This window comes from Phascolarctos cinereus, unplaced genomic scaffold (genome assembly GCF_003287225.1).
Source record: "Phascolarctos cinereus isolate Bilbo 61053 unplaced genomic scaffold, phaCin_HiC Scaffold_9;HRSCAF=440, whole genome shotgun sequence".
Classification (NCBI taxonomy): domain Eukaryota; kingdom Metazoa; phylum Chordata; class Mammalia; order Diprotodontia; family Phascolarctidae; genus Phascolarctos; species Phascolarctos cinereus.
The window spans coordinates 255,369,025-255,396,399 of NW_027556402.1; the positions used below are offsets into that span (position 1 = coordinate 255,369,025).

Genomic DNA, 27,375 nt, shown 5'->3' on the forward strand with positions numbered 1-27,375 from the left:
ACACTGCAGTGTTCCATGACTCACTCCATATACCGCAGCTCAAAGAAAATCGGTATTGGAAAAAAGGTGGGCATTTGTTTCAGGGAGAAGCTTGGGGTCATCGACAGAATTGTGAGGTTTTTCAAAGCCAGCCAGCTCACTCACTTCCTCCTGGCATAAAGGCTTTCATCAGAGAAATGTGTGATGTGAGGAGAAGTTGGGCTGCTCATATGGGAGTGTGAGGCAAGTCAATGGGCAGCCTCCATTCTCCTTTGGTGTCCTCAAGGTATCAAGAAAACCCACACAAGGCCTTCAGCATGTTGGGTGGACCCTTCATGGGGAATTGATGGAAGGACACGGCTGCCAGTAGCATAGGCCAGGCAGATATGGATGGACTGCAGCCTGCATCATTGGAGATGTCCATATTAATGGCATTCTAAACCCAGAGGAGTTTTCCCCTTATCTAGCACAAGACCCTGCACATAGTAGGTGCCTAATCTGTTGAACTGAACTGGATCTCAGAGTCGTTTGACCCGCTAGCTTCCAACCCTAACCATCCACCACCCCGTCCTTTCCAATATCTCCACCTCTCTCTCTCAGTCTCCCTACCTGTCCATGGATATTCATCAGCTCACAGAGTGTCAGAGCCGTGAAGAGATGAGTTAGCCCAGGCTTCTCATCTTATAAATGGGAAACTGAGGCCTGGAGAGGGGAAGAGATCTTCCCAAGGTTGCACAACGTTTTTGTGGCATGGCTGCAGCCAGAGGCCAAGTCTTCTGATCCCCCGGGGCAAGACCATTTCCATGTACTGTGGTTATCACTTCTCATCTGGACTCTACTACCAGCAGAGTCTCCAGACTTCCTCCTCCCAATCCCTCTTGAACTCGGCGCTGACTCCTAAATGCACAGCTTTGCTCATACCTCTGCTACATAAGCATCGATGGCTCCCAATTGCCAACAGGATTTATGCTGAAAGAGCAGAAATCCTCTCAGTGTGGTACCCAAGACCTTTCACAATCTGGCCCCAGCCTGACTTTTTAGCCCCTTCAGCCCTTTCATGTATCTTGCATTCTTCTTAGTCTGATCATTCTTCCCTGGGAATTCCTCGTACCTATGCTTAAAGCATGCCTCTGCCTGGCATGCCCCTCTTTTCCTCTCATCCAATTTGCAGTGATCCTTTAAGCCCTAAGCTCAAGGCTCACTTCCTCCAGGAAGCCCTCCCTAACTCACACAGCTCCCAGAGGCCCCTTCTTCTCCACCTCCATTGGCACTTAAAGTCTGGACCACACAATTTGTCACAGTCACATGATGAGATTAACTCTGTAGCAAGATGCCCAGGCCTAGAAACCTCAGCGAGCTGAGCGCTCCTTCAGGGTAGCTGTTGAGAATAATCTTTTACATTCTTTTGGTGTTTTACAAATTATAAAGTGCTCTCACACTGGCTATATATCACTCATAGGAGCCTTTTGAGAATGGGACACAAGGGTCCCCCCTCCCATTTTACAGAAGAGGAAACGGGGCCCAGAAGAGAGAAGTGAGCTGGCCAAGACCACACAGACGGCTAGATGCAAAACCATGACTCAAACCTCCTTCCACTACCTCATGCTGCCTGTGTGTTCCTCCCTTGTCTCTTCCTCAGCAAGGTCTTCAGTCCATCGGTAAAGGCTATGTGACATCTCCCTTTCCCCTATAAGCCTGGGACTCAAGTAAAGACACGGAAGGCCACCCAGAGTAACAGTATCTTGAGTTCAAAGGGAAGCAAATCCATCTGATGCAGCTGATGCAGACCTCCAGGAATCCCCACTATAGCAATGGCCAACAAGTGGCTCTCCACCTCCCAAGGCAGCCCATTCCCTACTGAATCTGTGAGGGGAAGTGTCGTGTAATGGATAGTGTTGGAAGCCCTGGATTCAAATCTCACCTAGGACTCTGACCAGCTGTGTGACTGTGCGCAAGGGATGACCCATCTGAACCTTGGTCTCTTCATCTGGGAAGTGGGGATAATCCAATTTCTATTGCAGTAGCATGGACCAGTGGTTAGGGTGCCAGCCTTCCTGGCTCTGTGACCCTGGGCAAGTCTCAGCAGCACTCTAAGCTGTAGACTTGTGGCCAATCTGCAGAGGGCAGTTTCCTTACCAGAAGCTCTACATCAGTCTGGACCAAACACACCTGTAAGAGCTTCCTCATGGGGTTGATGGGAGGTTCACAGGACAAAAGGTCTGGTACCTGCCTTGCAAATCATAAAGCCCTCTGCAGGTGTTGCCATTTTGGGTAGAATGTAGACCCTGTTATTGTCTGTGTCTCCCCAGTGCCTAGCACACAGTAGGTGTTTAATAAATACTTCTCAAGTTAAATCGAATTGTTGATGTGGGCTTCAGAGAAGGTGTCAAGCAGATAGAGTAAGAGCAGACAGAGCACTGGATCTGGAGTCAGACAACCTGAATTCTCTAGCCCTGGCTCTGCTCCTTGCCACCAGGGATCACTGCATCCCTTGGTGAATCAATCCAGCTCCCCATTATCCTTTTCTCTTGAGTCTCTGGCCCCCTTATCTGCTCATTGATCTTTCCTTGCCAAGCCTCAGCTCCAGATTACTCCCATCATCTCCTGCCTTTGCCCTCACTCCTGCTACTGAATGAAGCTGGAGAAAATCATGAGACTGTACTGGCTGGGTCCACTACATATTTATGTTACATAATCTCACCCAAGCACTCACTGTGCCAAGCCAATCCTGTTACACCTGCCTAATCAGATCCCTCTCCCACTCTCCACAGCAGCTCTTCCAAACCTTTTCATCCCTCTTCAAACCTTCTTTGCCTCATATTTCACTGAAAAAAATGGAGGCTATTCACCAAGAGCTCCCTCCTCTCCCCTCCTTATCATTCAGATCACTCAGCTGCTTTCCACCATTGTCTCCTCCTTCACCTCTGTCTCATATCCCTTCTCCTTCCCAAGGCAAACCCCTCTGCCTGCAGAAGTGATTCCATTCCTTCCCATCCCCTCCAGCAGATTGTGCCCCCCCAATCATTCCCACTCTCTCACAATCTTCAAACTCTTCCTCTCAACCAGCTTCTTCCCTGCTCTCTCCAGACATGCCCATGTCTCCCCCAGCCTCAAAAAACCCCTCACTTGATCCATTCATCCCTTCTACTGATTATTCGAGATCTTTCCTCCCTTTTGTGGCTGAACTCCTAGTGTAGAAGGTTGCCTACGGTGGGTGCCCCCCTTTTCTCTCTTCTCGCTCTCTTCTTGACTCTACAATCTGGCTTCCCACCTCATCATTCAACTGAAATCACTCTCTCCAAAGTTACCAATTATCTCTTAATTGCCAAATCCAGTGTATTTTTCTTAATCATCATTCTTCTTGACCTCTGTGTAGCCTCTGGCACTGTCCATCACCCTCTTTTCACTGCTATCCTCTTCTCTTTATGTTTTCATGCCCCTCTCCTACCCTGGGTAGGTAATATCCTTTGCAGCATCTTTACCTTCATCCAGGTCACACCTGCTAAGAGGAGGTGTTCCCCAGGACTCTGTCCTCAGCCCTCTTTTCCGTCTCCACTATTTCACTTGTTGATTTCATCAGCTCCCATGGATTCAATGATCAGCTCTATACTGATGACTATCAGGTTGACTTATCCAGCCCTAACCTCCTTCCTGACCTCCAGCCTGGCATCTCCAACTGCCTATCGGACATCTTGAACTGCATAGACTGTGGTCATCTTAAACCTGACATGTCCCAAACTGCACTCATCCTCCCCCCCACCAAACGTTTCCCTCTTCCTGATGTCCCTACTTTCATGGAGGGCACTACCATCCTAAATCACCTGGGCTCAACATCTAGGAGTCACCCTTGACCCCTCACTCTCTCTCACTCTCCATATCCAACACGTTGCCAAATCCTGTCAATTTTACCTTTGTAAAATCTCTCCTGTTCTCCCTCTTCTCTCCACTGCCACCACCCCCCCACTTGGGGCAGGCCCTCAGCACCTCATACTTGGATTACTGCAAGACTTCTCATCAGTCCCTGCCTCAGGTCTCTTCTGGCTCCAAGCCATTCTCCATGCATTGTCAAATGGATGTCCTAAAGTACATGTCTGACCATATCATGACCTTCTTTAGTCAACTCCAGTGGCTCCCCATCACCTCTAGGAGCAAATATAAAATGATCTGTTTGGCATTCAAGGCCCTTCATAACCAGGCCCCCTCTCCCTCTCCCACCCCTCCACAACCCTGGCCTCTTTGCTGTTCTAGCACAAGACATTCCATCCCCTACCTCCCAGTATTTTCATTGGCTGTCCCCCAAGCCTGGAGTCATCTCCCTTCCCAACTCTGCTTCTTGGATTCCATCCAGTGCCAGCTAAAACCTGGTCTTCCCTAAGAAGCCTTTAGTTTTGACTCCTTCCCTCTGAGAGTGTCTGCACTTTATCCTGTGTTTCCCTGTTCACATATAGTTGTTTGCCCATTGTCTCCTAAGTTAGATTGTGAGCTCCTGGAGAGCAGGGGCTGTCTTTTGCCTTTCTGTGTATTCTCAGTGCCTGGCACACGGAGGTGCTCAGTGACTCTTGCCTTGCCTTACCTTGCCAGCCTCTCTGGACCTTGCCAGCAGGTGGCATGGTGCCTAGAGGCTGGAGCCAAGAAGACTTGGGGTCAAATCCTGCCCCAGCCACTTGCTTTGAGGTTTGCATTGCACCCTGGGAGGTAGGCACTATTCTTATCTTCATTATAGAGAGGAGAAAACCAAAGTCAAGAGAGGTTAAATGACTTGCCTAGGGTCATACAGCTAGGAAGTGTCTGAGGTGGGTTTGAACTCAGGCCTTCTTGACTCTGGATCCTATGTATTATCTACTTTGCCACACTTACTAGCTTATGTCACCCTCAACCAGCTTCAGTTTTTTCATCTGTAAAATGGGAATAGAACTGGCACCTATCTCACACGGTTGTTGTGAGGACAACAGTGTCAAATACTTTGCGAGTGTGAAGTGCTATAAGCATGCTAGCTGTTCTCTTTACTGTCGTTCGAGACTACACCTGCCCTAGGAGGGCTGGGCAGCATGGCCACAGAGCTCCCTGTTTCCAGACCCAACCTTGCCATCGACCTGTTGGTGACATTAGACAAGCCCTTCCCTTCCCTTGGCTTCCTCCTCTGTAAAACCCAAGGGTTGGCCCAGATGGTCTCTCCCGACTCTGTGTCATGCCCTTCAGCCTTTGTAGACACTTGTGACCAGAACCACTGGAAGCTGCCTGAGTTTTGGGCAGCTTTGAGTGACTGTCTCCTCTCCATCCCACCCCCACTGACCTGACACCCATTCAGGAAATCCCCTTTCCTTCTCCCTTTTTCCCGCTGGCTATGTGGGCATATGTGTGTGTGTGTGTGTGTGTGTGTGTGTGTGTGTGTGTGTGTGTGTGTGTGCGCATGCGCGCACATGCTGCCTTCCTAAGTGTGTGCATGCTATATATCCATGGCTGACCTGCGGGGGTAGGTGCACACCCTTGTGCTTATGGCCTCGAACCCATCTGGGGAGGTAGGAGAACAGCTAATGAAGCATCAGCCACACTTCCTAGTGATAAATTCCCTGTGGCTATGCAGATGACTGAGTGATTTCTGAGTGCCATAGGGGGAATTACTGGCTTATTACAGATCCAATTAAGGAGTCTGTGGGTTCCCTCTGGACTCTACATCACCACTGTGTAAGAATAAATCTGTCTCAATGGCCCCAGTCCCATGTGTCTGCATGTTGGCTGAAAATGCCTGTCTCCGTGTGTAAAGGCCAGGGGGTCCCCAATCCAAGCCCACTCCCAAGCAGGAAATGTTCCCCCAGTTTCTAAGGGGTCCAGCCTTGCCAGGTAATCTATAGCTCAGAGACCTTAGCAATCAGCTAGCTCTTGTTTTACAGAGCAGAAAAATGGTGGAGATCAATTTAGTCTTAATATAAGGAAGAAGTTGCTAACAATGACAGCTGAACAGAAATGGAATGAAAGCAGAAACAGAATGATCCCCCATGCTATAATTGGTTATACTCAGGATTCATTTCAGCTATGATTGGTTGAGGTACCTTCCAACTCTCAAATTCTGTGATTCTGTTGAAACTCAGGCTTAGAGAAGTTACTAGCTCAAGTCAAGATTCAAATACAGGTCATTTGACTCCAAGTCCACCAGGCTCAGTCCCTTTGCAGAAGAGACAATGTGCTAGACGCCTGCTACACCATTACAGTGAGGAATAAGATGATGGTCAGGATGGTGAGTGGCTGTTAGGGAAAGATCTGATCGTGGTGCTCTCCATGGTCCTGAGCATGTTTTTAAGTGTGTTCAGGGAATAGACTCGCTGCCTCACCTCATCATTACATTTTAGAAGTACTCCCCCTTTTAAGGTCTAGATGAGGTCACAACCCCTCCATCTTTGACTATTTCCCTGGTCGGGTAAAAGGCTTTGTGTGGCTTTTCCTAGAGATTTTGAAGGGGTTTCTGTTTAGGTGCAGGATGGATGAAGGACTAGATGCACCCTGAGACCCCATCCCACTTTGGGGTTCTGGGAGATGTCCGGGAACAGAGCCAGGCTGATAACCTCAGAGGTTTTAGATCTGGAAGGAACCTGAGAAGTCATTAATTCTAACCCCTCACTTTATCATATTGTAAGGCATACAAAGCAAAATAAACATTAAAGTCTGATGTAAACAGCTGATGAGGAAAATGCATCCCAGGGATGGGAAATCGCTTCTCTAGAGCCACACAAGTCGTAGCAAAATTGGAATTCAAATCTGGCTCCAAATCTGTATGCTTTCCCTTGGAGTGGAAATAGATATAATAAGGCCTTTGGGCGATTTGACAGTTAAAGATCTGAGCAATGGATATGGCTTTTGAAAGCACTCTGCACCATTGCCAGCCTCTTGGGGAGTGAAAAACCAAGTCCTCATTTATGGGGCAGCCTCTAGCTGGACCCTAGGAGTGAAAGATACAAAGCTCTTTGAAATGCAGATACAGTTCTTTCTTTCCCCAATCCAATATAATCCAGCAAGCATTCATGAAGTACCTATTAAATGCAAAGCACTGTACTTTGCTGGAGCCAGAATGGCTGCCTGGTACACCTGGTACACCTGGTAGACCAGCAGGCCAAGCAACCATCCAGCACCTAAGATGAAACTAGGGAAGGATGGGGTTTTCTGTTGTCTTTCCATCTTCCTCCACAGAAGCCAGACACTGGTAATGAAGGATGGGGTCAGAATGTTCTCAAGACCTTTCAAGAAGGGTTTCACCAAACCCAGGCTTAAGCTGTGGATAGAAAACTTCCAGGCCATATTCTCAAAATCACAGAATCATGAAAATTGTGAGTTGGAAGAGAACCCAGCAGCAACATGGGCAAACCCATACATGAAAGGAAGCCCTGCCATAGCATACAAATGTATGTTACAACAAGAATTTGTCTCCAGCTAAGGTCAGCTACTGAAAGTGTAGGACCAGCCTTTGGGAGGAAAGAGGGAACTCTGATGGAGTGCTGAGACGCTGTCCTATCTGTTCAGCTTTGTTTCTAGACAGGGCTAAAGCAAACCGACTTTTGACAACTGACTTAATATTTCTGGGTTGACAGTGGCCTGAGACTGGGTGAGAAATGAAAAGTGAGAACCTGACCTGGGGATGCTTCTACTCCCATTCTATCGGGAGGCTCAGTAAATCCTAAAGCAGGAAAGCCATCCCTCACCCCACAAAGATGTCACAGGGGCCAGATGGGAAAGGGAAAGGCTCAGAGCAGGGATTGTTTTCTGCAGGAGGCCTTTTGGAGTCCCCACAGACCCCAATCCCTTCTTGCACATTTGTGTGCATGGTGTCTCCTCCGTTAGAATGCAAGCTTCTTAAGGACAGGGGCTGTTTTTGCTTTCTCTTTGTATAGCAGTGCATAGCCCAGTGTCAGGCACACAGTAAGTGCTTAATAAATGATTGGACCCTTTCACTGCTCTTTTGGCTCCAAGTCCCCCCATCTCTGTACCTCTCTTGTGGTAGTAGAAGAAGCACTGACCTGGGGGGCAGGCTGCAGACCTCCTTCTACCCCTAATTCAGTGGGTGGTCTTGGGCAATGCCCTTCCCCCTCTGGGGCTTTAGTTTCCTCAGGTGTACAACGGAGGCATTGGACTAGATGAACTCTAAAGGGACTTTGAGCTCTGAAATTCTGTGGCTCTTCACTCCCTTTACCCCTACTGCCCAGACAGCCAGAAGAAGCAACAGAAGTGACCACATACAGATTGGAAACAGTTTGCCTCCCAGAGGAAGATCTGCCTAGCAACCACTGACATCACTAACTTCAGCACTAAAGAGGAAGGAAAGCTCTGACAATGTGCAGACACAGTGGTTTGAAGAGTTTAGCCCACACGGGGTCACATTTGTGCACAGACCTCTCTCTGGGGGGCTCTGCTTTTGTATGAAGGCTCACTGGTCCCAGAAAGGGATGGAAGGGGCATATGAGTCCTGGTATGCCTCATGTGCCCAGCATGTACTCAGATACTCTCCCTGGGACTTACAGACCAGTGAGAACGCACCCTGGGAATGTAACTTGGTAGGTGCTTCGTGGAATGCTCGGCTCCATGTACATACATGTACATATTGCTCTGTGTGTGCGTGCGTGCGTGCAAGCGCACGTATGTACACAAAGATTTGGAATCTAGACAGTGGGTCCCAGTTCTGTTACTTCTTGGCTATGTGACCTTGAACAAGTCACATCTGAACCCCCACTGATGCTTCCCTGTGCCCCTTATCTCTGATGAAACTCAATCAACCAGTGGATCCTGAATTGTAAATGCCTCTGGAATGGGGGAGCCGTGCCCCAGCTGAGACAACCCTTAGCAGCTGACGAGCTGGGAAGGCCTGGCTTGGAGTCTCTAGAAAGCCAGGAGCCCTCAGATTCAAAGCTGGAGTTGGGCCTGAGGATGTGCCACATGGGAAGAGGAAAGATGCAGGCCTTTGTGCATCAGAGAATCCCTCCTCATCCCTCTGGTACAAGCCTCTATCCCTCCAGGGCTTTCTCCGCAATGGGGGAGGGGGTGATAAGTCCATCAGAGAATAAGAGAATCTTATGTTTGGAGAGTCTCATCCCATTCAACCCATTGCTGAGTGGGGATTTTCTCTACTTTCCTCCTAGGCTCCTTTCTAATCCTCCTTTCTACAAAAGACTTATAAGACTATAAGTGAGATGTATAAGGGAGACTTGTTACTGAGCTTTAAGAACTGAGAAGGCATCAATGCCCCGCCCCAGACCTACCCCCTATGATGCCAGTAATCTATGTGAGCCAGCTGCCCCAGGGAGAGATGCCACTTTGGGCTGGAAGTCACAGACCCTTGAAGGGAAGTCTCTCTGGCTCCTCTCTCTTTTCTTTCTACCCAATCTTCCCCCATCCTCCCCCTTCAAGCCAAGGAACATGCCCTAGCCAGATGCTTGGAGAAGGCATATTTTGAAGGCAAAGAGGAGACAGAGACACCACGCCATTACCATATTTGCAAGAGATGGTTCTAGCCCAGGAAAAGAAGAAATGCCCCTGAATGCTGGACCATGTTCAGTTAATCATCAGGTCCTGTTCCAGACTAAAATCCAATTCGCTTGCAATTGAAGACATCACCTTCCCGAGGTCACTGGTTGTCTTTGAGAACCAAGGATGAACAAGACCTTATGCTCCTAGGAGAAGCCTGATGACCCACAAACATCTGGGTCTTCTGCCACCTCTTTTTTCACTTTCTGCTCTCTCTCCCTCCTCCCACTCCTAAATGATCAACTTTCTTCAACGTTCATTGTCAGCTCCCTGCTCTCTCTCTATGAGAAGCTCACACACTACCATTCATGGTTTTGAACATCAATTATCATTGATATTGTGCTGAAATACAGAGAAGCCCTTAGGCTTATCACGGTGGTATGATGTTTGTCTCAAAATGAAATGGCCCCAGACTGCTGCACTTTCCTCCAGCTAATTCATTTCTTTTCCCTGTCTGACTGACAGTTCCGCCTTCTCCTCTGTGCTAGCCCACATCAGGCTCTCTTCACTTGCTTCTGATTTATGGCTTCTCATCTATTGTGGAAAGTGGATCTTCAGGCTTGTTAGAATTGGGTATAAAATCAGTATAAACATGCTCTCCTGCAATGCCTAGCTTCCAAAATAAAGCTTGTGGTTTTTCAGACATTCTGGCAGTTCAAAAGGTGTTTTCTGCTATGAATGATTGAAATGGCTGGAAACCCACCTCTAGATAACTGGCACAGGAGGCCTGAGGTGAATTTGGAGCCAGACGACCAAAAGTCAGGTCCTGGCTTTGCCACTTCTGACATGTGTGACCTTGGACAAGTTACCTAACCCCTCTGGGCCTCATTTCACTCCTTTTTCAAATGGGGGTGGGGTGGGCTATGCATGAGATAACCTCACAATCTATCATCCTAAACCTTGTGATGTCCCCCTCAATGCAGAAGACTCTAACATCCCCCGTCCTCTGTCTCCATTCCTATGGCTCCTACTGCCAGCTGGATTGTAGACCTGGACATCCCACCATTGTCCCAAGTTTAACAGGGCAAATCTTTCCCCAGAACTGGCAACCCCACCCAACATCAGTCAATGGTCCTTGTGCATAGGAGAAACTCAATAAATATTTGTTGAATTCTTCATTTTGAATCCTCGATCAGCTTATGAGTTCCATGTGGAAAGAAATTGTCCTATATAAATTTTGCATCATCACCAACTCTGCTCTGCACGCAGTAGGTATTTAATCAAGGTTTGCTGAGCTTGAATACTTGACGTTACAATTCTCCCTATTATCCAGGCTGGAATTCCTGGAGTCATCTTTAACTCTTTCTTGCCTTTCTCCCTCAAATTCAGTTGGTCACCAAACCCCATCCAGTCTTATTTTCAATCAATTCAACCTTTGTTAGGCACCTATTGTGAGCCAGGAATTGTGCTGAGTGCTACATATCTTATCTCACATATAGAGAAAGCACGGGCTCTCGAACGCTAAGTCAGCAGAGTATCAACCCAGGCAACTCTCACCACAAGGGAATGGCTTTCAGTGTGGTCCTGGCAACAGGTGAAGGCTGATTTCTGAGAACCATACCAGCTAAACTTGGAGATGCCCCTCAGCAGTAGGCTGGCCAATCCCATGACACAAAGGTACCAAGGACAAGAAGACAAAAAGTCCTAGCCCTCAGAGAGCTTACATTTCAATGGAACAAAGGCTTCCTGGGAATGTCTCCTTCATCTCCTTCTCAGTGCCCACCGACATCATCCTGGTTCAGGGCCTCATCACTCAGCCTTGGGCTACTGTAATCACTTCCCTACTGGTTTCCTTGCCTCTAGTCTCTCTCCTTTACTTCAAATAATCTGTCCTGCCCATACCACCAGACTAGTCCTCTTGAAACGTTACTATAACTGCATCCTTCTCCTCCTTAGAATCTTTCCTAGGATGAAGTCTAAACCAGGCTGGTATTCAAGGTGCTCAATCCTCTGGCCCAATTCTACCTAGACAATGCCACTCTTTCCCTACACAAACCATCCTCCCCTTTCATACCAGTCTCCACACCCACACCCACTCACGATCTACATCTTGGTTCATACCATTCCCTTCTCTTGTAATGGCCTCTCCTCCCTGCCTATGTAAATCCTAATCCTCCAAACACCAGCATGGCACCCAGAAGACTAGAAGCTCTTCATAAATGCTTGTTAACTGACTGCCTTGAGGGTCAGTTGTAGGCCCACCTCCTCCAGGAAGGTTTCCATGATCTCTCCCTCTTCTGAATTCCTATGAGAATTCAGGAGACTTCAAATATAAAGCACTTTACTAGCTTCAAAGCACCATCTATAGAGTGGTTATTTATCGCCATTTTTACTATTACCCCCATACTGTGAAGTTTATGTACAGTGCAGTGACCTAAGGCACTATGTCTTACCACTATGTTCTCCCACCTGCACACAGTAGGTGCTTAATAAATGTTTGCTGTCACTGTTCACCTTCTACTCCATTCTATGCTGTCATTTTAATGTTGCCAAGTACACTTACGAGTAGCTAGCAGGTAAGCTCGCGAGGGCAGAGATCCTGTCTTTTGCCTGCCCAGTACACAGCCCAGGACAGAGCGCACAGTGGACCAGATTTGGCCTTGCCTTCTGGGGATGTGCCTGAGTGGTTGCACGTGAATTTTTTCTCTCTAATCGGAGCTTCATCTCAAAAGACTAGGGGAACCTTTCGGGGTAGGGGAGAGGGAGTGGGCAGGCAAGCCCAGGAAGCGAGCCTTGGCCATCCCGACTCCCCTGCAGCTGCTGGGACTGGTTGCCTTCTCCCAGAGATGATGGGAGCCTTCGTGATTCCCAGAGGCCACTATTGGCTCTGTCTCAGATGCCGGTACCATTCCTCGGTCCCCTTGCCCTCCAACAGTCATCCTGGATACTGGGGACCTTCCCCTAGATCCTCAAAGGCTCATAGGAGACATCTTTCTCTCAGGGAATGATGGGAGCTATGGTCCCAGCCCTCACCACCCTCCTTCACACAAGGGCTCATGGGAGTTGTAGTCCAGCATCTCTGGAGAGTTCTCCTTTCTCTCCTCCCATCTACCTAAGCTTTTGCCTAGCACAAGCTACAGACCCCAGAGATGGGAGAGCAAACCCCGATCCTCCAACAAGGGGCCGGATCACTTGCTCTACTAGGGGGCCTGTTTGCCACCTGTGTTGGGGGGAGATGGGGCTGTCCAAGGGGGCTGGATTTGGCTGGGAAATGGGCTGGGGATGTCAGAGAGAGCTAAGACCTAGCAGTCATCCCTTTGGGTGGGGTCCCAGATCTTGGGGGGGGCCTGGGGTGGTATAGGGATGGTCGCCCCCTCCTCCCGGCTGAGTCAGAAGACAGGGGCCCCCAGGGGGAGGGGGGAGAGACACTCACCAGTACTAGGTTCACACTCCTCCAGGTCTTCGTCGTCACTCGGGCACTCTGCTGATGCTACCAGGAGGTCATCTGTGTTCTGGGGGGACAAGAATGGGGGAAGTAGGGAGACAAGGGGCCCCAGAACAGGTTAGCACTTCCTAGGCAAGCTGAGCAGGCTGCTTCCTGTGGTGTAAACCTGGGGTGAGTTGGGGGGTGAGGGGCTAGGGGACAGATAGCCTGGCAGAGTGGAAAGACGCTAGCCTGGGAACCAGAAGAGCCAAGTGGTGCCTCGGAGTATCATTTCCCTTCTCTGGACCACAGTGCGTCCAGCTGTAACACAGGGGGCTTCTGCAAGATGGCTTCTAAATGTCCCTCTTACTTGGAGATTCTGGTTTACGGCGTAAATGACCTCCCAGCTCTGACGTTCTACGTTCTATGTTCTGAGGTCTCTTCCCTCTCTGACAGTCTGGGACCCTGGGGTGGGAGGGATGGAGAACCCCTGGGCCAGGCCTCCTTCCAGAGGATGGAACCAGAAGGAGGCCAGAAAAGAGGGGGGTCTCTTGAGTGTGACCTCAGGGAAAAGGCACTGCAGTCCCTTAACCTCCCCATTAATTGAGGAAAGCAGGGCGGGAGGAAGAGCAGGTCCTAGGAGGCAGGATTTCCTAGCTCTATACCCTGCCTCTGGTGCCTCTCCCTCTCATCTGTGGCTCTTCCCCTTCCCCCTCCTTTCCCCTGTCCCCCTCCCCCTCTCCAAGCTGGAGAGAACCAGGCCGCACACACTAATTAGGGCTGTGGTTGCCATGACGACCAGAGTCGACTTTGTCAGCATTTTCTCTCCTTCATGTCTCATCCCAGAGTAATAGAAACCCCAGCATATGTGTGTGTGTGTGTGTGTGTGTGTGTGTGTGTGTGTGTGTGTGTGTGTGAAGAGGTGGGGAGGCAGCAGCTTGAGGGAGACTAGGTCCCGAATACCAAGCACCCAGCAACCTGGGATGGACATGTGGGGATGTGGAGAGAGCCTGGAACCAGGATGGGGGAAAGCCAGAAAGAGAAGCGAGTGGGAACACCTGGAGGGAGGATCAGAGTGGATGGGGAGGATTGGACACTGGGCCTGGGGGCAGATGGATGGTAAAGGGGGATGTCCCTTCCTCAAGCCCATGACCTCCAAACGCCCTTGCTCTCCCATTGTCTGAGGCCAAGGCCATCGCCTGCTCCCCGTCACCTGGTCCTCTCCACATCCAGGTTGCCCTCCCTGCATCCCCCCCACTGGCTCACCTGAGCACCGTGCCCTTCCCGTCTTTGGAGGAAGCAGTGATCAACATCTGCCCCTCCCCCCTCATCTCCAGGGGATTGCCCATCCACTTTTCACCTCACTGGTGGGTCTAGTCTGGCCCCTTTGCCCTTCCAGGTGCAAGATCCAGGCACTACTTGCCTTGGGGAGGAAAATGGTCATGGCTCTTCCCTCCCTCCCTCTTTCAGGTGGCTGCAGAACTGCTGCCCCTCCCCCACTGCTTCAACCTCAGTGGGACCATCTGTCTACTGTAGCTACCCTTGCTTCCTGGAGAAAAATGGCCCTAGGCCAGCCCTTCGGTCAGACACCATCGAGGGCTGGCCCTGGCTGAAGGCAGGACTGCTGTAGAGCCGGGGCCATCTGTCCTCACCTAGCAACTTCTCCTCCACCTCTCCCTCACCCTCACGCTCTCTGAGGGTGGAGATGAGAAAGAGGGGAGCGACAGGCTGGTCTTGAGAGAGCAGCAACAAGAGGGATGAGCCCCGAAGGCTAAGACACTCGCTGAGTGACCAGCAGAGTCTCCATCCACCTCAGTGTCAGCCTCCTCAACATGATGCAGCTGGAGAAGCTGGGCACTAAGGGCCCTCCCAGCTCGGACGTTCTATTCCCTAAGGTTTCTCCCAGTTCTGACATTCCATGTCTAAGGTCCCTCCCAGCTCTGCCATCCCATGCTCTACATTCTGATGCTCCTCCCAGCCAGGGGTGTGCCTGAGCCAGCTCCAATCGAGAGGGCTGATTGTTAAATTTACAGGGTGAACGTTTACACCAGAAATGGGCAAACCTGCAAATCAGGGCTTTATTTATTGTTGCGTTGATCATATACACTCAAGAAGGAGAAAATAGCGAAGATCATTTAAAAAGTGTCATGAGCACTTTTTTCTGGAGAGACAATTGTTAAACATTTACCAGCTTCATGTTCTGAGGCCACTTCTGGGGTTCTGTGTTCTACATTCTAAGGTCTCTCCCAGCTTAAAGATCCTGTGCTCTTTGCTTTAATGTCCCTTCTGGTGTTGACATTCTGTATTATGGGTTCCCTCAAGGCTGACATCCTCCACTGCAGGAGAGCAACGTCATAGAATTGTAGAGTTTCATGACACCCCAGAGCCCATCTAGCTCCACCCATATCTGAAAAAACAACTTCATTCTGTTCCATCCTCAGCAAGTGGTCACCCAGCATATATGCCTGAAGACTTGAAGTGTTGGAAGACCCCCAGGGAATGGCAACCCCCTATCTCCAATGACATCCTGGGCTGCTTTGGAATAGCTCTTGGGTATTTTTTCCCCTACCTGTAGCTTAAATTTGCCTTTGTAACTCTCTTTTCCCTCTCAGCTGCTGCTCCCAGTTCTGCCCTCTGGGGCACACAGACAAGTCTAATCCCTTTCAAATGCCTGAAGAGAACTTTCATATTCCACCCCTTCTACAGATCTCGAACTCAAGGCCATCCTGGTTGTCATTCTCTGGACACTCCTCGACATCCTTTCTAAAACATTCCCAGGCCTGAACACTATCCCTTAGTTAGAGGAGGCCTGAATAGGGCACAAGACCGAAGGACCACCCATTACCTCTTTAGTTATGGATTCTATGCCTCTCAATGCTTTTTTGGTGACTACTTCCCACTGTTAACTTATATCAAACCAACAGTCACAGAATCAATGGATCTCAGAGTTGGAAGGGATCTCAAAGATCATCTGGACCAACCTGCATTGATACAAGGCTCCTCACTAAAAACCCAAGATTAAAAAAAACCAACCTCCCATCGAATCACGCCTCCCGCATTTTGACCTTGTGAGATGGATTTTTTGAACTCAAGTGTGAGACTTGACATTTATCCCTATTAATACTTGTCCTGTTCAATTTAGTCCAAATTCTAGCTGATTGAGATAGTTTTGAATCCTGACTGTCATCCAGGGGGTTGGCTGCCCCTCCCAGATTTGGGTTCTGTAAAAACTCGATAAGCATGCCACCAGTGTCTTTATCAGAATCGTTGATCAAAATTGTAAACAGTAGAAAATGAGAAAGTGAAGTACAGATCTCTGGTGCTCTTGATTAGAGACCTTCTTCCGAGCTGACATTCTGCCATTTGGGGTCCAGCCATTCAATCAGCTCCAAATCTATCTATTTATATTAGTGTCTAGCTCAGATCTCTCTATTTCTTCCACAAGAATAGTATGAGCCATGGAATCAAATGCTTTGCTAAATTCCAGATTAATTCTACCTACAGACCAGCATAGCCTCGATCTACCCATTTAGTTACCCTATCAAAAAAGGGACTAATGCCAGTCTGCTTGGTCACACTGGCTCTTCATGATTACAGCTGCCCTTCCTGGGTGGTCACTAATAATCCCTTTAATAAGACATCCTAGAGTTTTGCTAGGAATCCAAGGTAAACCCACTGGCCTATTGTTGTCTTTCAGATTTCATTCTTTTCACATTAATTTGTAAAATGGGAACATTTGCCCTTCTCTGGTTCTGCTGCATCTCTTCTGTTCTTCATGGTCTTTCAGGAGTTACTGATGGCAATTAAGCAATTACATCTACTAGTTTGGTCAAGAACCGAGGAATGTTGCTCACTTGAGCCCAAGAAGTTGAGCTCATCAATAGGCACCTGCAGGTCCTGATACCATAGCCTTATTTATCTTGGGTGGGAAGTCCCTATCAACCCTACTTAGTCTATCCTTTCCAGTTCAAAAAACGCCATTTACTTGGCAGAGAAAACAAGCTGAATGAGAACTGCATGGCTCTGCCTTCTCTCTTCCATCTGTTATTACTGTCCTATCCACCCTGTACAGGGGTTCCATCCACTCTGAGCAGGAGTCCTATCCTTTCTTTGACCAACCTCCTTTCCTCTAATATGGCTTTTGAAAAAACACACTTTTCTGATGTTTGTATCTACCTACCTATCTATCTATCTACCTACCTATCTATCTATACTATCTATCTATCTATCTATCTATCTATCTATCTATCTATCTATCTCTCTATCTATCTATCTCCTTCTTGGTGAGAACAGGATTTAGAATAAAATGACCCCCTGTTGTTTTCTCCACCTTTTGAAGGAGAAAATTGTCATTAAGCCAAGACAAAAAAAAATTGGCTGCTCTTCATTGGGTAGAAAGAGAGAAAGTTCCAGTAGATGTCCAGATAATTGAAGTGTATCCTTGCTACCTCGTCAGGTCACTCTGCTGGGCTTCTGATGTCTTTCCTAAACTCATTTCCTTTTTCTATCCACTTCACCTAGAACATGCTCCAAAGATAATGATAGTTCTACCTCTGTCTTTACTCAAATTCTCTCCATTGTGTGTCTCCTCCCCCACCACCCACCAGCTCCTATTTTTTTTAATATATCTTCCTTGAATAACTTCCTTAACAGTGAATGCTACCCTGTCCTGCTCTTCTCCTTATCCCAAATTTTGCCTGTTCTGTCTCTTTTCAATGATGTATATAACCTTCTAGAGCTAAGTCCCAGATATGGGTCATAGTCACCAAGTCTAGTGATGCTTATGTGGTGAAATGTGCCTCCTTGCATTGATATGTTTAAGTTAATCTTGCTTTTCAAGTAAATAAAAAGAGATAATATGTGTAAAGCACTTATATAGTAGGTGCTATATAAATGCTTACTCCCTATTCCCCCCTGAACTCCCACCACCCTTTTTCAGGCATACAAGGTCCCTCCTGGCTCTAACATTCCATGTTCTAAGGCCCTTCTTAGCTCTGACATTCTCTGTTCTAAGATCTCTCCTGGTTCTGACATTTTAATGTTCTAAAGTTTTTCCTAGCTTAAGTGGCTTATGGCTCTGGACCTCCATCTACTGCAGGGGTTCTAAACCCAGGGTCCAAGAGTTTGCTTTTTCAAAAAAGAATTTTTAATCACTGTATTTCAACATTTCCTTATTTTTTTCCTTATTAATTTATACATTTACAAACATAATTCTGAGAAGGGGCTTTCAGGCTTCACCAGACTACTGACCAGGAAGCTCAGGACACTGAACCAGTTAAGACCCCTGCTCCACTGGAACATCCCCGAATTGCAGGCATAGCACTCAAGGAGAATGAACCAAACCATAGACTCTGAATTGGCTGAGTAATGAACAACCTCACTGGGAAACCAGGCGAGCCAGCCACATCCAGGAGACCCTCCTCCCCAGCTCCAGGCGGGTTTGTACAGGCAACGAGGTGTGGACTAAGGGTGAGAAGTTCTGTGTTCTGGACCTGACTGCCGCTTCCTAGCTGTGTGACCCTGGGGGCCTCGCTTCATCTCTGAACTCCAGTTCTCCCACAAGAGAAACCAAGAGGTACCAGGGAGGCAGGAATGGACAGCAGCCTGCACAAGACACTTCTTGTTGGAGGATGGACTCCCAAATCTGGAGAACAGCAAATAGGTCACTTTAGCTGGACTGAAAAGTCCATGAAGATAACTAAGATGAAATGAAGTTGGGAAAGAAGGGGTAGCCTGGTTGTAAGGGGCTAAATGACATTTTATCATAGAGACCATAGGGAGTCCCTGAAGATTTTGGGGGTACACACTAGAACACAGGGCACCCAGAAGAGGCTATTGCAATAGTCAACGTAAGAGATGATCTGGTCTGATCTAGGGCAGGGGCCATGTGAGTGGAGAGAAGACAGAGGTGAAAGATGTTGTGGAGCAGGGGAGTAAAGAGAACAGAAGGATCCAGGATGAGTCCGAAATGACAAATCTCAGTTACTAGGAAGGCAATGGCATCTTCAAGAAAATAGGGAGATTTAGAGGAGGGTTGGGCGGGGGGGAAGCTAATGACCTCTGCTCGTACACATGGGGTTAGTGATGCCAATGAGGCACCAAGGTTGAGGGGTCAGTTAGGGAGCAGAATTCATGGAGCTGGAGCTAAGGAAAGAGGATGGGATTGAGTCAATATGGTCATCATCTTCATGGATGTAATAACAGAACCCATGGGAGATGACGGGATTAATTAACAAGCATTTATTAGGTACTGACTATGTGACAGGCACTGTGCTGAAGACAGCAAGAATATAAAGAAAAAGCAAAAACAGTGCCTGCCTTCCGGGAGCTTCCATTCTATTGGAGGAAGTGACATCGCTAGATGGGAATATACGTGCCAACTACAGAGCAGATGGGCCACCAAACCCTGAGAAGGGAGGAGAGAGCCCAGGGGAACATTCATGCTTAGGGGGCAAAGCAAAGGAGACCAAGAAGGAAGTGAGGAAAACCAAGAGAGAAAAGGATCCTGGAGGCCAAGGGAAGGGAGGGAAAAGAGGGGATGCTTAACAGTGTGGGTTGATGGAGAGGGCAACAAGCCTGAGGAGCTGGGCACATACTCACACCCGCATATTACAGATGAGGAAACCGAGGTTTGGCGATGAAAAGGGACTTCCCCAGCCAAGGTCGTACAGGTCACAGGCGGCCCTCTAGGTCCTCAGTTGGGGCCCCTTGACTGAATACAAACTTCACAGCACAAATCCCCCTCATGAAAGGATTTCTTCTGTAAAATTTGGACTCAGTCAGAGGGCGGTACTTGAGGACCTAGAGGGCCAGACCTGTATGACCTTGGCTGGGGAAGTCCCTTTTCATTGCCAAACCTCAGTTTCCTCATCTGTAATATGGGGATGTGGGGATTTGCCTAGCTCTCAAGTCAAATGAGATGGTGTATGTAAATATGTCCTTGATCTCGGCGGCTGAAAGATTCAGCCTCCTGCAGCCCACTTGTGTGTAAAATTGTGTAAAAACTCCTGTCAATTGAGCTGTTATTGTTACAGATGAAGAAGCTGAGGCCTGGGATGGTTAAATGACTTGCCCAGGGTCACACAACTAGGTGGTAAGTAGCAGAGTCTGCTCCCTTCCCATTCCACTGCCCCTCACTCACCTGAGGGTAGCACTCCTCCCCAGAGCTGGGGAAAGGATGGCCATGGCAATGACATCACTGGACAGCCTCACTCTATCCCCTGCCCCAAAAGTACCTTGGTGTTGAGAGGCAGCCTTTTTGGTGGGCAGAGGCTTCCCTGTTCCTCCTCCTCCCCACCCTCTGCTCACCCCCTCCAGGAACCCCCTACCCCCAGCCCAGACTGACCTGGGTGGTGCTGTCCCGCAGGGTGGGGGAGCGGCCCCTCCGCGTGGTGGTGGTGGCCATGGTGGTGGTGGTCTCCATGATGGTGGTGGCCATGTCGGCCAGTAGGGTGGTGGCTGTGGTCTCCGCGCTCAGCAGCACGGACGGCCCCTCCCCCACCAGGCGCAGGTGGCCCTCAGTCCGCACATTGGGGTCGCTCTCGGCGGCCAGGGCCAGCACCTTGAGCCCATTGTAGTAGAGGCCAGACACCTGGCCTTGGAAGGGGCGGCCCTGGTCCCGGCCCCCAATCTTGATGGCAGCCTGGCTGTTGAAGATGGTCAGCTGACGGCCTGGCAGGAGGGGGGATCAGGGGAATCCAAGGAGGGGTTGGGGAGGAGAGGTAAGACAGGGAACAGGAGCAGGGAAGGAGCGGGACAGAGGCAGAGAGAGGAGCAGAGGGGGCAAAGCCACAGCGGGAGAGACGACGAGGATGAAGGATGCCAAATCAGCAGATGGGACGGGGAAGAAAGTGGGGAGTTTGAGAGAAAGGGTGGCACGAAGGAGGGAGAGACCAGGATGAAGAAGGGACCGCAGGAGGGGGAGGAGAGACGAGAGGGCAGAGGGGACGGCAGAACACGGGGAGATGAGAACGTGGGGGGGACAGGGGACCGGCAGAACATGGGGCCGGGCAGAGGGGACGGCAGGGGTACCAAGGACAGGTAGACAGAGGGTGGTGGGCAGAGCAAATGGGAGGAGACCAGGGAGAAACAAGGACCAGGAGGGCAGAGGGGAGGGCAGAGGGGGTGGCAGGGAGACCAGGGAGAGGGCCAAGGACAGACAACCGAAGGGAAATCTTCGTCAGCTCCAGCCCCCTGCCCCCACCCTAGCTAAGCCAGCAGGGTCCCCAGGGGGAGGGGAGCCCCCAGCATACACATAGCCTGGGCAGAGACACCCCAACTTTGAGGCAGGCTCTCACCCCACCCAGGCTCAACCCCTTTCCCTTCTGGTTCACTCTTCGTTTCATGCCTTTCCCTTCCTCCACCCCCATTTCTTCTCTCTCCTTTGCCGGTGGCCTCTCCTGCTCGTTCCCTTGTCCTTCCTAACCCTATAGCAGTTCGGACCCCATCTCAGGGTCACAGTATAGAAAGGAAGAGCTCGGAGGTATCTTAGAGACACTTAATCCAATCCCCTCCTTTTACAAATGAGGAAACTGAGGCCCAGAGAAATGAAGGGACTTTGCCCAGGTCACACATCATGCCAATCCCTGGGCCCTTAGAACCCTCCCAGAGAATAGAATCAGGAGAGGCAGAGAGGGGCAAGAGTAAGTCAGAAAGAGATAAAGCAAGGGCTTGAGAGCACAGGAAGGAAGGGAAGGAAAAAAAGAAAGAAAGAGCGAGAGAGATAGAAACAGACAGTTCGGGAGAGAGACAGGGAGACAAAGTCAGGGAGACACAGAGACAGAGACACAGAGACAGACAGTGTGAGAGAGACAGAGAGAGAGATAGAGAGAGACACAGAGTCATGGAGACACAGAGACAGAAACAGTGTGAGAGAGACAGAGTCAGAGAGAGACAGTGAGAGAGAGACAGAAAGAGAGACACAGAGTCAGGGAGACACAGAGACAGACTGTGAGAAAGACAGCATAAGAGAGACAGAGACAGAGAGACAGAGTCAGAGAGACAGAGACAGGGTCAGAGAAACAGTGAGAGAGAGACAGAGAGAGAGAGACATACAGAGTCATGGAGACAGAGATAGAGACAGTGTGAGAGATATAGAGTCAGAGAGACAGTGAGAGAGAAACAAGGAGACATAGAGACAGAGTAAGAGAGACAGTGAGAGAGAGACAGAAAGAGAGACAGAGTCAGGGAGACACACAGACAGACTGTGAGAAAAACAGCATCAGAGAGACAGAGACAGAGAGACAGAGTCAGAGACACAGAGACAGGGTCAGAGAAACAGTGAGAGACAGAGAGAGAGATAGAGAGAGACACATACAGAGTCATGGAGACACAGAGACAGAGACAGTGTGAGAGAGACAGAATCAGAGAGACAGTGAGAGAGAAACAGGGAGACATAGAGACAGAGTAAGAGAGACAGTGAGAGAGAGACAGAAAGAGAGACAGAGTCAGGGAGACACACAGACAGACTGTGAGAAAAACAGCATCAGAGAGACAGAGACAGAGAGACAGAGTCAGAGAGACAGTGAGAGAGAGAGACAGGGAGACAAAGTCAGGGAGACACAGAGACAGACAGTGTGAGAGAGACAGAGTCAGAAAGACAGTGAGAGGGAGTCAGAGAGAGAGAAAAAGAGACAGTCAGTGAGACAGTGAGAGAGTTTGGAGACCAAGTCAGAGACACAGAGACAGAGACAGAGAGAGACTGGCAGGCAGATGGACAAAGGGAGTGAGAGGCCACCTCCTCCCTCCAGCCCCGTCTCCTCTGAGCCTTCTCTCTAACTCTTGCTCCCTCCTTTTCCCCCAGTGCAGGGAGGAGGGCACCAGTCTGCCTCCCTCATCCCGGGGGCAGCAGGGCGTCTGCCCCCCCAGATGGAAGCCAAGCATCGACATGGATAAACGTTAAAGGGACTCACTTGACTGACAGCCAACACGCTCCACTTTGGTTGGTGCGCCCCCGGGCTGGCCGGGCACCCCTCAGAATTCGCACCAGGGGCCGGCTGATTTGATTGGTTTTGCTTTTTAACTGCTCTGGGGGTCGGTTTAACCCTCTGAGTTTGCTGCATTTGTCATTTGGTTTTTAGAAAATCGTTTTAATTGTGTTTAAGCCTGGGTTTAACTCTGGTTTGGGGGGTTGGTTTGAGGGGGAGGCGCTGGAGGTGGGGCGTATCTTAGGCCCCCTTCTCCCCCCGTCATTCAGCTCCTGGTGCGGGGGGCAGTTTAAGTCCTGGCTTAGCCCTCGTTAGCCTCTGGTTTAGCGCTTCGTTAAAGATCTGGTTTAGTGTTAGGGTGTCTGCTAGCCCGGCCCACCCCCCCGGGGACCCTGGGTTGAGGATGGGCCAACTTGTGACTCGCCTCCTGGTCCTCTGCGCTCAAGGCTCTTGGGAGCCAGTCACTCCCAACACTCAATTCCTTCACCCATCCAGGGTAGAAAGCAGCTCTCCCCACCACCCTTGGGGCAAGCGCCGGGCAGACAGGCAGAGGGCCTAGGGGCTTAGCTCAGGGCTGCCTCCTCCGCTGACTGCCTCATGCCCCAGCTTGCTTGGGAAAGCACAAGTGATTCTAGGCAGAGTCAGAACTGACTTTTTTATGTTTCCACAAATCACTTTCCCCAATGCCCTAATTTCTTCATTTCTCTAACACAGAATGCCCCATTTGGATGTAAATAGCACCTCTATTAACCCCACATTTTACCAGCAGGGAAAACGAGGCCCAGAGGTGCTAAATCCATCTTGACAGCTGCATGCCTGTTAGTCATGCTCCCAGCTCATATTCCTATCGGTTAGCAAAGCACTTTCCCCAAAAGCTCCCTATGAAACACTATCACCCCCATTTATCAGATGGGAACACTGAGGTTCAGAGGGAGCCAGTGGCTGGCAGTGCTTCCTCTCGAAATGCCTCGTCCAGGGTCACAGCCCTGGTATTCCCTCTACCATACCAGAGGGATGTTGCCCCCAACCCCTGAGAGGGGAGGAGGGCCAGTACTGTCATCTCTGCCCTTATCGGCTACTAGGCAACTCACGGAGGAGCTGAGTGGCCATCAGATCCAATCTCTTCATTTCCCAGGTGAGGAAACCCAAGCCCAGGTAAGGTAAGCGATTTGCCCAGGCCTGCGCAGCTAGCAGGTATCTGAGGCAGGATTCAAACACAGATCTTTCTGAATCTACAGCCAGTACTCTATCCACTGCAAAGCCTGGCTTCTCACAGGGGGAAATCTCACCCTCCTACCACTGGCCTTGGCATCTCCAAACTTCCTTTCCTCTCCTTTTCGCCTGCCCTCTCCCCAGGGCTACCCAGGTGCCCCAACCCAGTCACAAGCTGTCCCAGCCTCAGCCTGGGCTCTCTCTCTCTCTCTCTATCTCGGCCTCTCTGATTCCAGGATAGGGGGTGGCTGCTGGCGAGGGGACCCCGGGACCTGGCGAAGCTGCCCTAAGGCCCCGGGCATCCCCTCTGCCTTACCCAGCCCCACTGGCACACTCCTCAAAGGGTTAAAGCTTGCCCAGCTGGACAGAAAAGCGGCCCAATGTAGGCTCTGGCTTTTGCTTTTAGTGATCTTGTTACAGTCCCTTTAACTTTTGGTCCTGCTGTGGGTTTATCACGTCTGATTATTGGCATGTTTAGTCCCCACCTGGGGGGTCAGGAAGTGAAGGGGTTTAGCTGGGGGGACATCCCCCATGAACATTTAAAAGCAGAGTTATCAGCTGGTTAAGTGGACTTTTAGCAGTTCTACAGCCCCCTCAAGTTTAGCCTTAAAGGTACAGAGCTCGCCCTGTGCCTCCAGAGGGGACTTGAATGGTGGGGGTGGGGATCACAGAATGGCCTGACCCTCCCCTGGGCCCCCACGGTTCTATCTGTGGCTAGAAGCTTCTGCCTCCCAGTCCTGGAAATGCCCCGTCCCTCCTGCAAAGTCCACTCTGTCCTTTCTCATTACCAACGCACCTCCCAATTGCTAAGGGTGCCAAGCGGTCCAGGGCTGTCCCTGTGCATGGGATGCAAAGGCACCAGCCCAAGGAGTCTTCTTTGGGGGGGCATAGAGAACTTTCCTTTGGGGGCTACAGCCCCCCAGCACTTTCTATGTGCCAGTCCCCCACCCCCTTCTCATCATTCTCCTCTCTGTTTTGCTGTCCCCCCCTCCATTTCCATCCCTCTCGGCTCCTTACATGTAATCTCTCCCCATTGCCTCACCTTAGCTCCATTCTCCCCATTTCAATTTGGCTTCTAAGCATCTCTCTCCTCTAATCACTGCTTCCATAAAAACCTTCTTTCTCTGCTGCTTTCTGTCCCTCCTGGAGGAGCCCTGCTTCACATAACCTAACTTTCCTGCCTACAAGCTTCCAGAAGCTTCATGTCCAGGGACATAGAATTCTCTAGGCTTTAACCTCCCATTCTGGGGCAGGGAGAACCTTGGGAATGAAGGCTTGTAGAATGAATGCAAGAATGAATAAATGAGTGTATGCATGAGTGAACGTCTGCCTCAGTAAGGAAATCAATGGGCCACTCCCTGTGCTCAGCCCAGCTGGGCATCTCTGCCTTGTGCAAACCCTGCAAGGTTCTACATCAGCATCATTTGGGTGGTGTGGGCGAACCCTCCCTGGCCCAGGAGGATGGTCCCCATGCCCCACACTAGCCCAGGGAGCAAAGTCCCCACAGATAGGGAGGAAGCCCAGTGGGGTCATTGGCCAATCTGTCCTTCACTCGGGAAAGGGGGGTGGGGGAAAGAGAGAGCTCTGCACCATTAAGAGTGTGGTTTTAAGTTAATTAATTAATTCTGGTTAATTACCTTTGTCGAGCAGCCACTCATCTACTACTCGACCAAGCCGGTAGGGGATTCTCTGTCTAGCAATCGCCAGGCGTTCGTTATCAAAGTTTCCTTGGAAAAGTTTAGAGAGACAGTAGTTTTCTCAGACACACGAAGTCCCAATGAATTAAAGAGTAAATTATTCAGAACTCAGGAGAATCAGAGTAAGCGAGGTGGCTGGCGGGCGTGGTGGTGGTGGTGGTGGTGGTGGCGGTAGTGGCAGTGGCATCCACCCAAAAGGGGAGGAGAGGGGAAAGACCCCACGAGAAGAAAAAGAGGCTGGGCTTCTGGATCCCTCACCTCCCGGCCACCTCCCTGGGTCTCCCCTCCAAGGCCCTCCCGGGACCCTGGGAATACAACCCAAACCGAACATTTGGAAGGAAAGCCAAGAAACCCCGAGGAGAAGGTAACCGGAAGGTCAAAAGTCAGAGGTTAAACAGGTTTAGAGGGCCCAGGAACAGCCCCCACCAGAGTGGGGAGCTGGGGCAAGGATGGGGGTGTTTAGCAGCTTTAGGTCAAGGGCGGGGGGCAGGGGTGGCAGGCAGCCCTGCTCCCAGCTGGTTACTATGTTTAGAGGGTGGTTTAGTTGGGGGGGAGAGGGTTAAGCAAGGTTTATGAGGCATTTAGGGGGGCACCCGGCACACAAGTTTACAGTGGGGGGTTTATTTCCTCCCCGCACCCCAAGGCTCCTTTGAATCCGGTCACAGGCCAGCCCAAGGCCCAGCTTCCCCTGGGTCCCCTGAGCCTGCTCTCCTCACATCACATTCCCTTCCCTCCCCTTCATCCACAATACCCATGGATGCACTCAGGGCCCCTTTCTCCAGTCTCCCTTCCTTTTTGCCTCTGGTTTCCTCCCTACCCGGCCTTCCCCCAGGCAGGAACAAGGCCTTCTCCCCAGGGCTGTTACATGTGCTGTAAGTTACTCCACTCCCAAGCAGCCAGGACCACCTCTCAGGCCCGGCTGCTCTCCCAGCCTCTCCACGTGCCCCATCTTTTCCCCTCAATCTCTCTCTTCTCTCTCCCTACCTTCCAGTGCTCATTACTCTCAGCTCTCTCAGCTCCCCATTTCTTCTCCTCTCTTTCTGAATCTTGCTTCACTTCCCCCATCTTAATCTCCCCTGATTCCTCATCTCTCCCTTTCCTTCCTCCCCTGCCTCCCAACATCTGCTGAGTCCTGCAGCTCCCCTCATCCTCACGTGACGCTTCTTGCTTCCCTTACCCACCTCCAGTTCTCCCCAGCCTCTCTTTACCTCTCTCTCCCCAACACCTCTCCATCTGTCTCCTCCCCTAATTTCCCAAGCCCTCACCCCTCTCACCACCTCTCCCCTTGCAGATTCTCAAGACTCTACTCCCCATCTGTAGCCCACCTGTTATTCACTCCTCTGTCTCCCTATTCCCATCTCTCTCTCTCCTACCTCCCCCTCAGGATGATGGGAAGGGGGAAGGGTGCCCTTTGGGAAGGAGAGAGATTCATAGAAAAGGGGGAGGATATACAGAAGGGCTAACCTTGGGGACTTCGGTCAGTGAATGTCAGTCAGTCGATAAGTCTTTATTAAGCACCTACTGTGTGCTAGGCACTGTACTATGAGCTAGAGATACAAAGAAAGGCAAAAACATACTCTGCCCTCAAGGAGTGCCCTCAAGACATGTGTGCATGTCTGAGGTATTTGTCATTTATGTGTCTAAGGATATTTATCAATGGACACATGTGTCTAAGGGCATTTGTCAGTAT

General features: G+C 50.1%; 1 protein-coding gene across 1 annotated transcript in view; it reads right to left on the minus strand.

Moving 5' to 3' along the window:
• Positions 1-27,375, minus strand: part of NRXN2 (neurexin 2) — a 177,900-nt gene that overhangs the window by 17,214 nt on the left and 133,311 nt on the right. Inside the window, 3 exon segments of the mRNA XM_020968358.2 lie at positions 12,860-12,938; positions 20,196-20,521; positions 25,626-25,715. Of these exon segments, the coding sequence (XP_020824017.1) occupies positions 12,860-12,938; positions 20,196-20,521; positions 25,626-25,715 (495 nt within the window).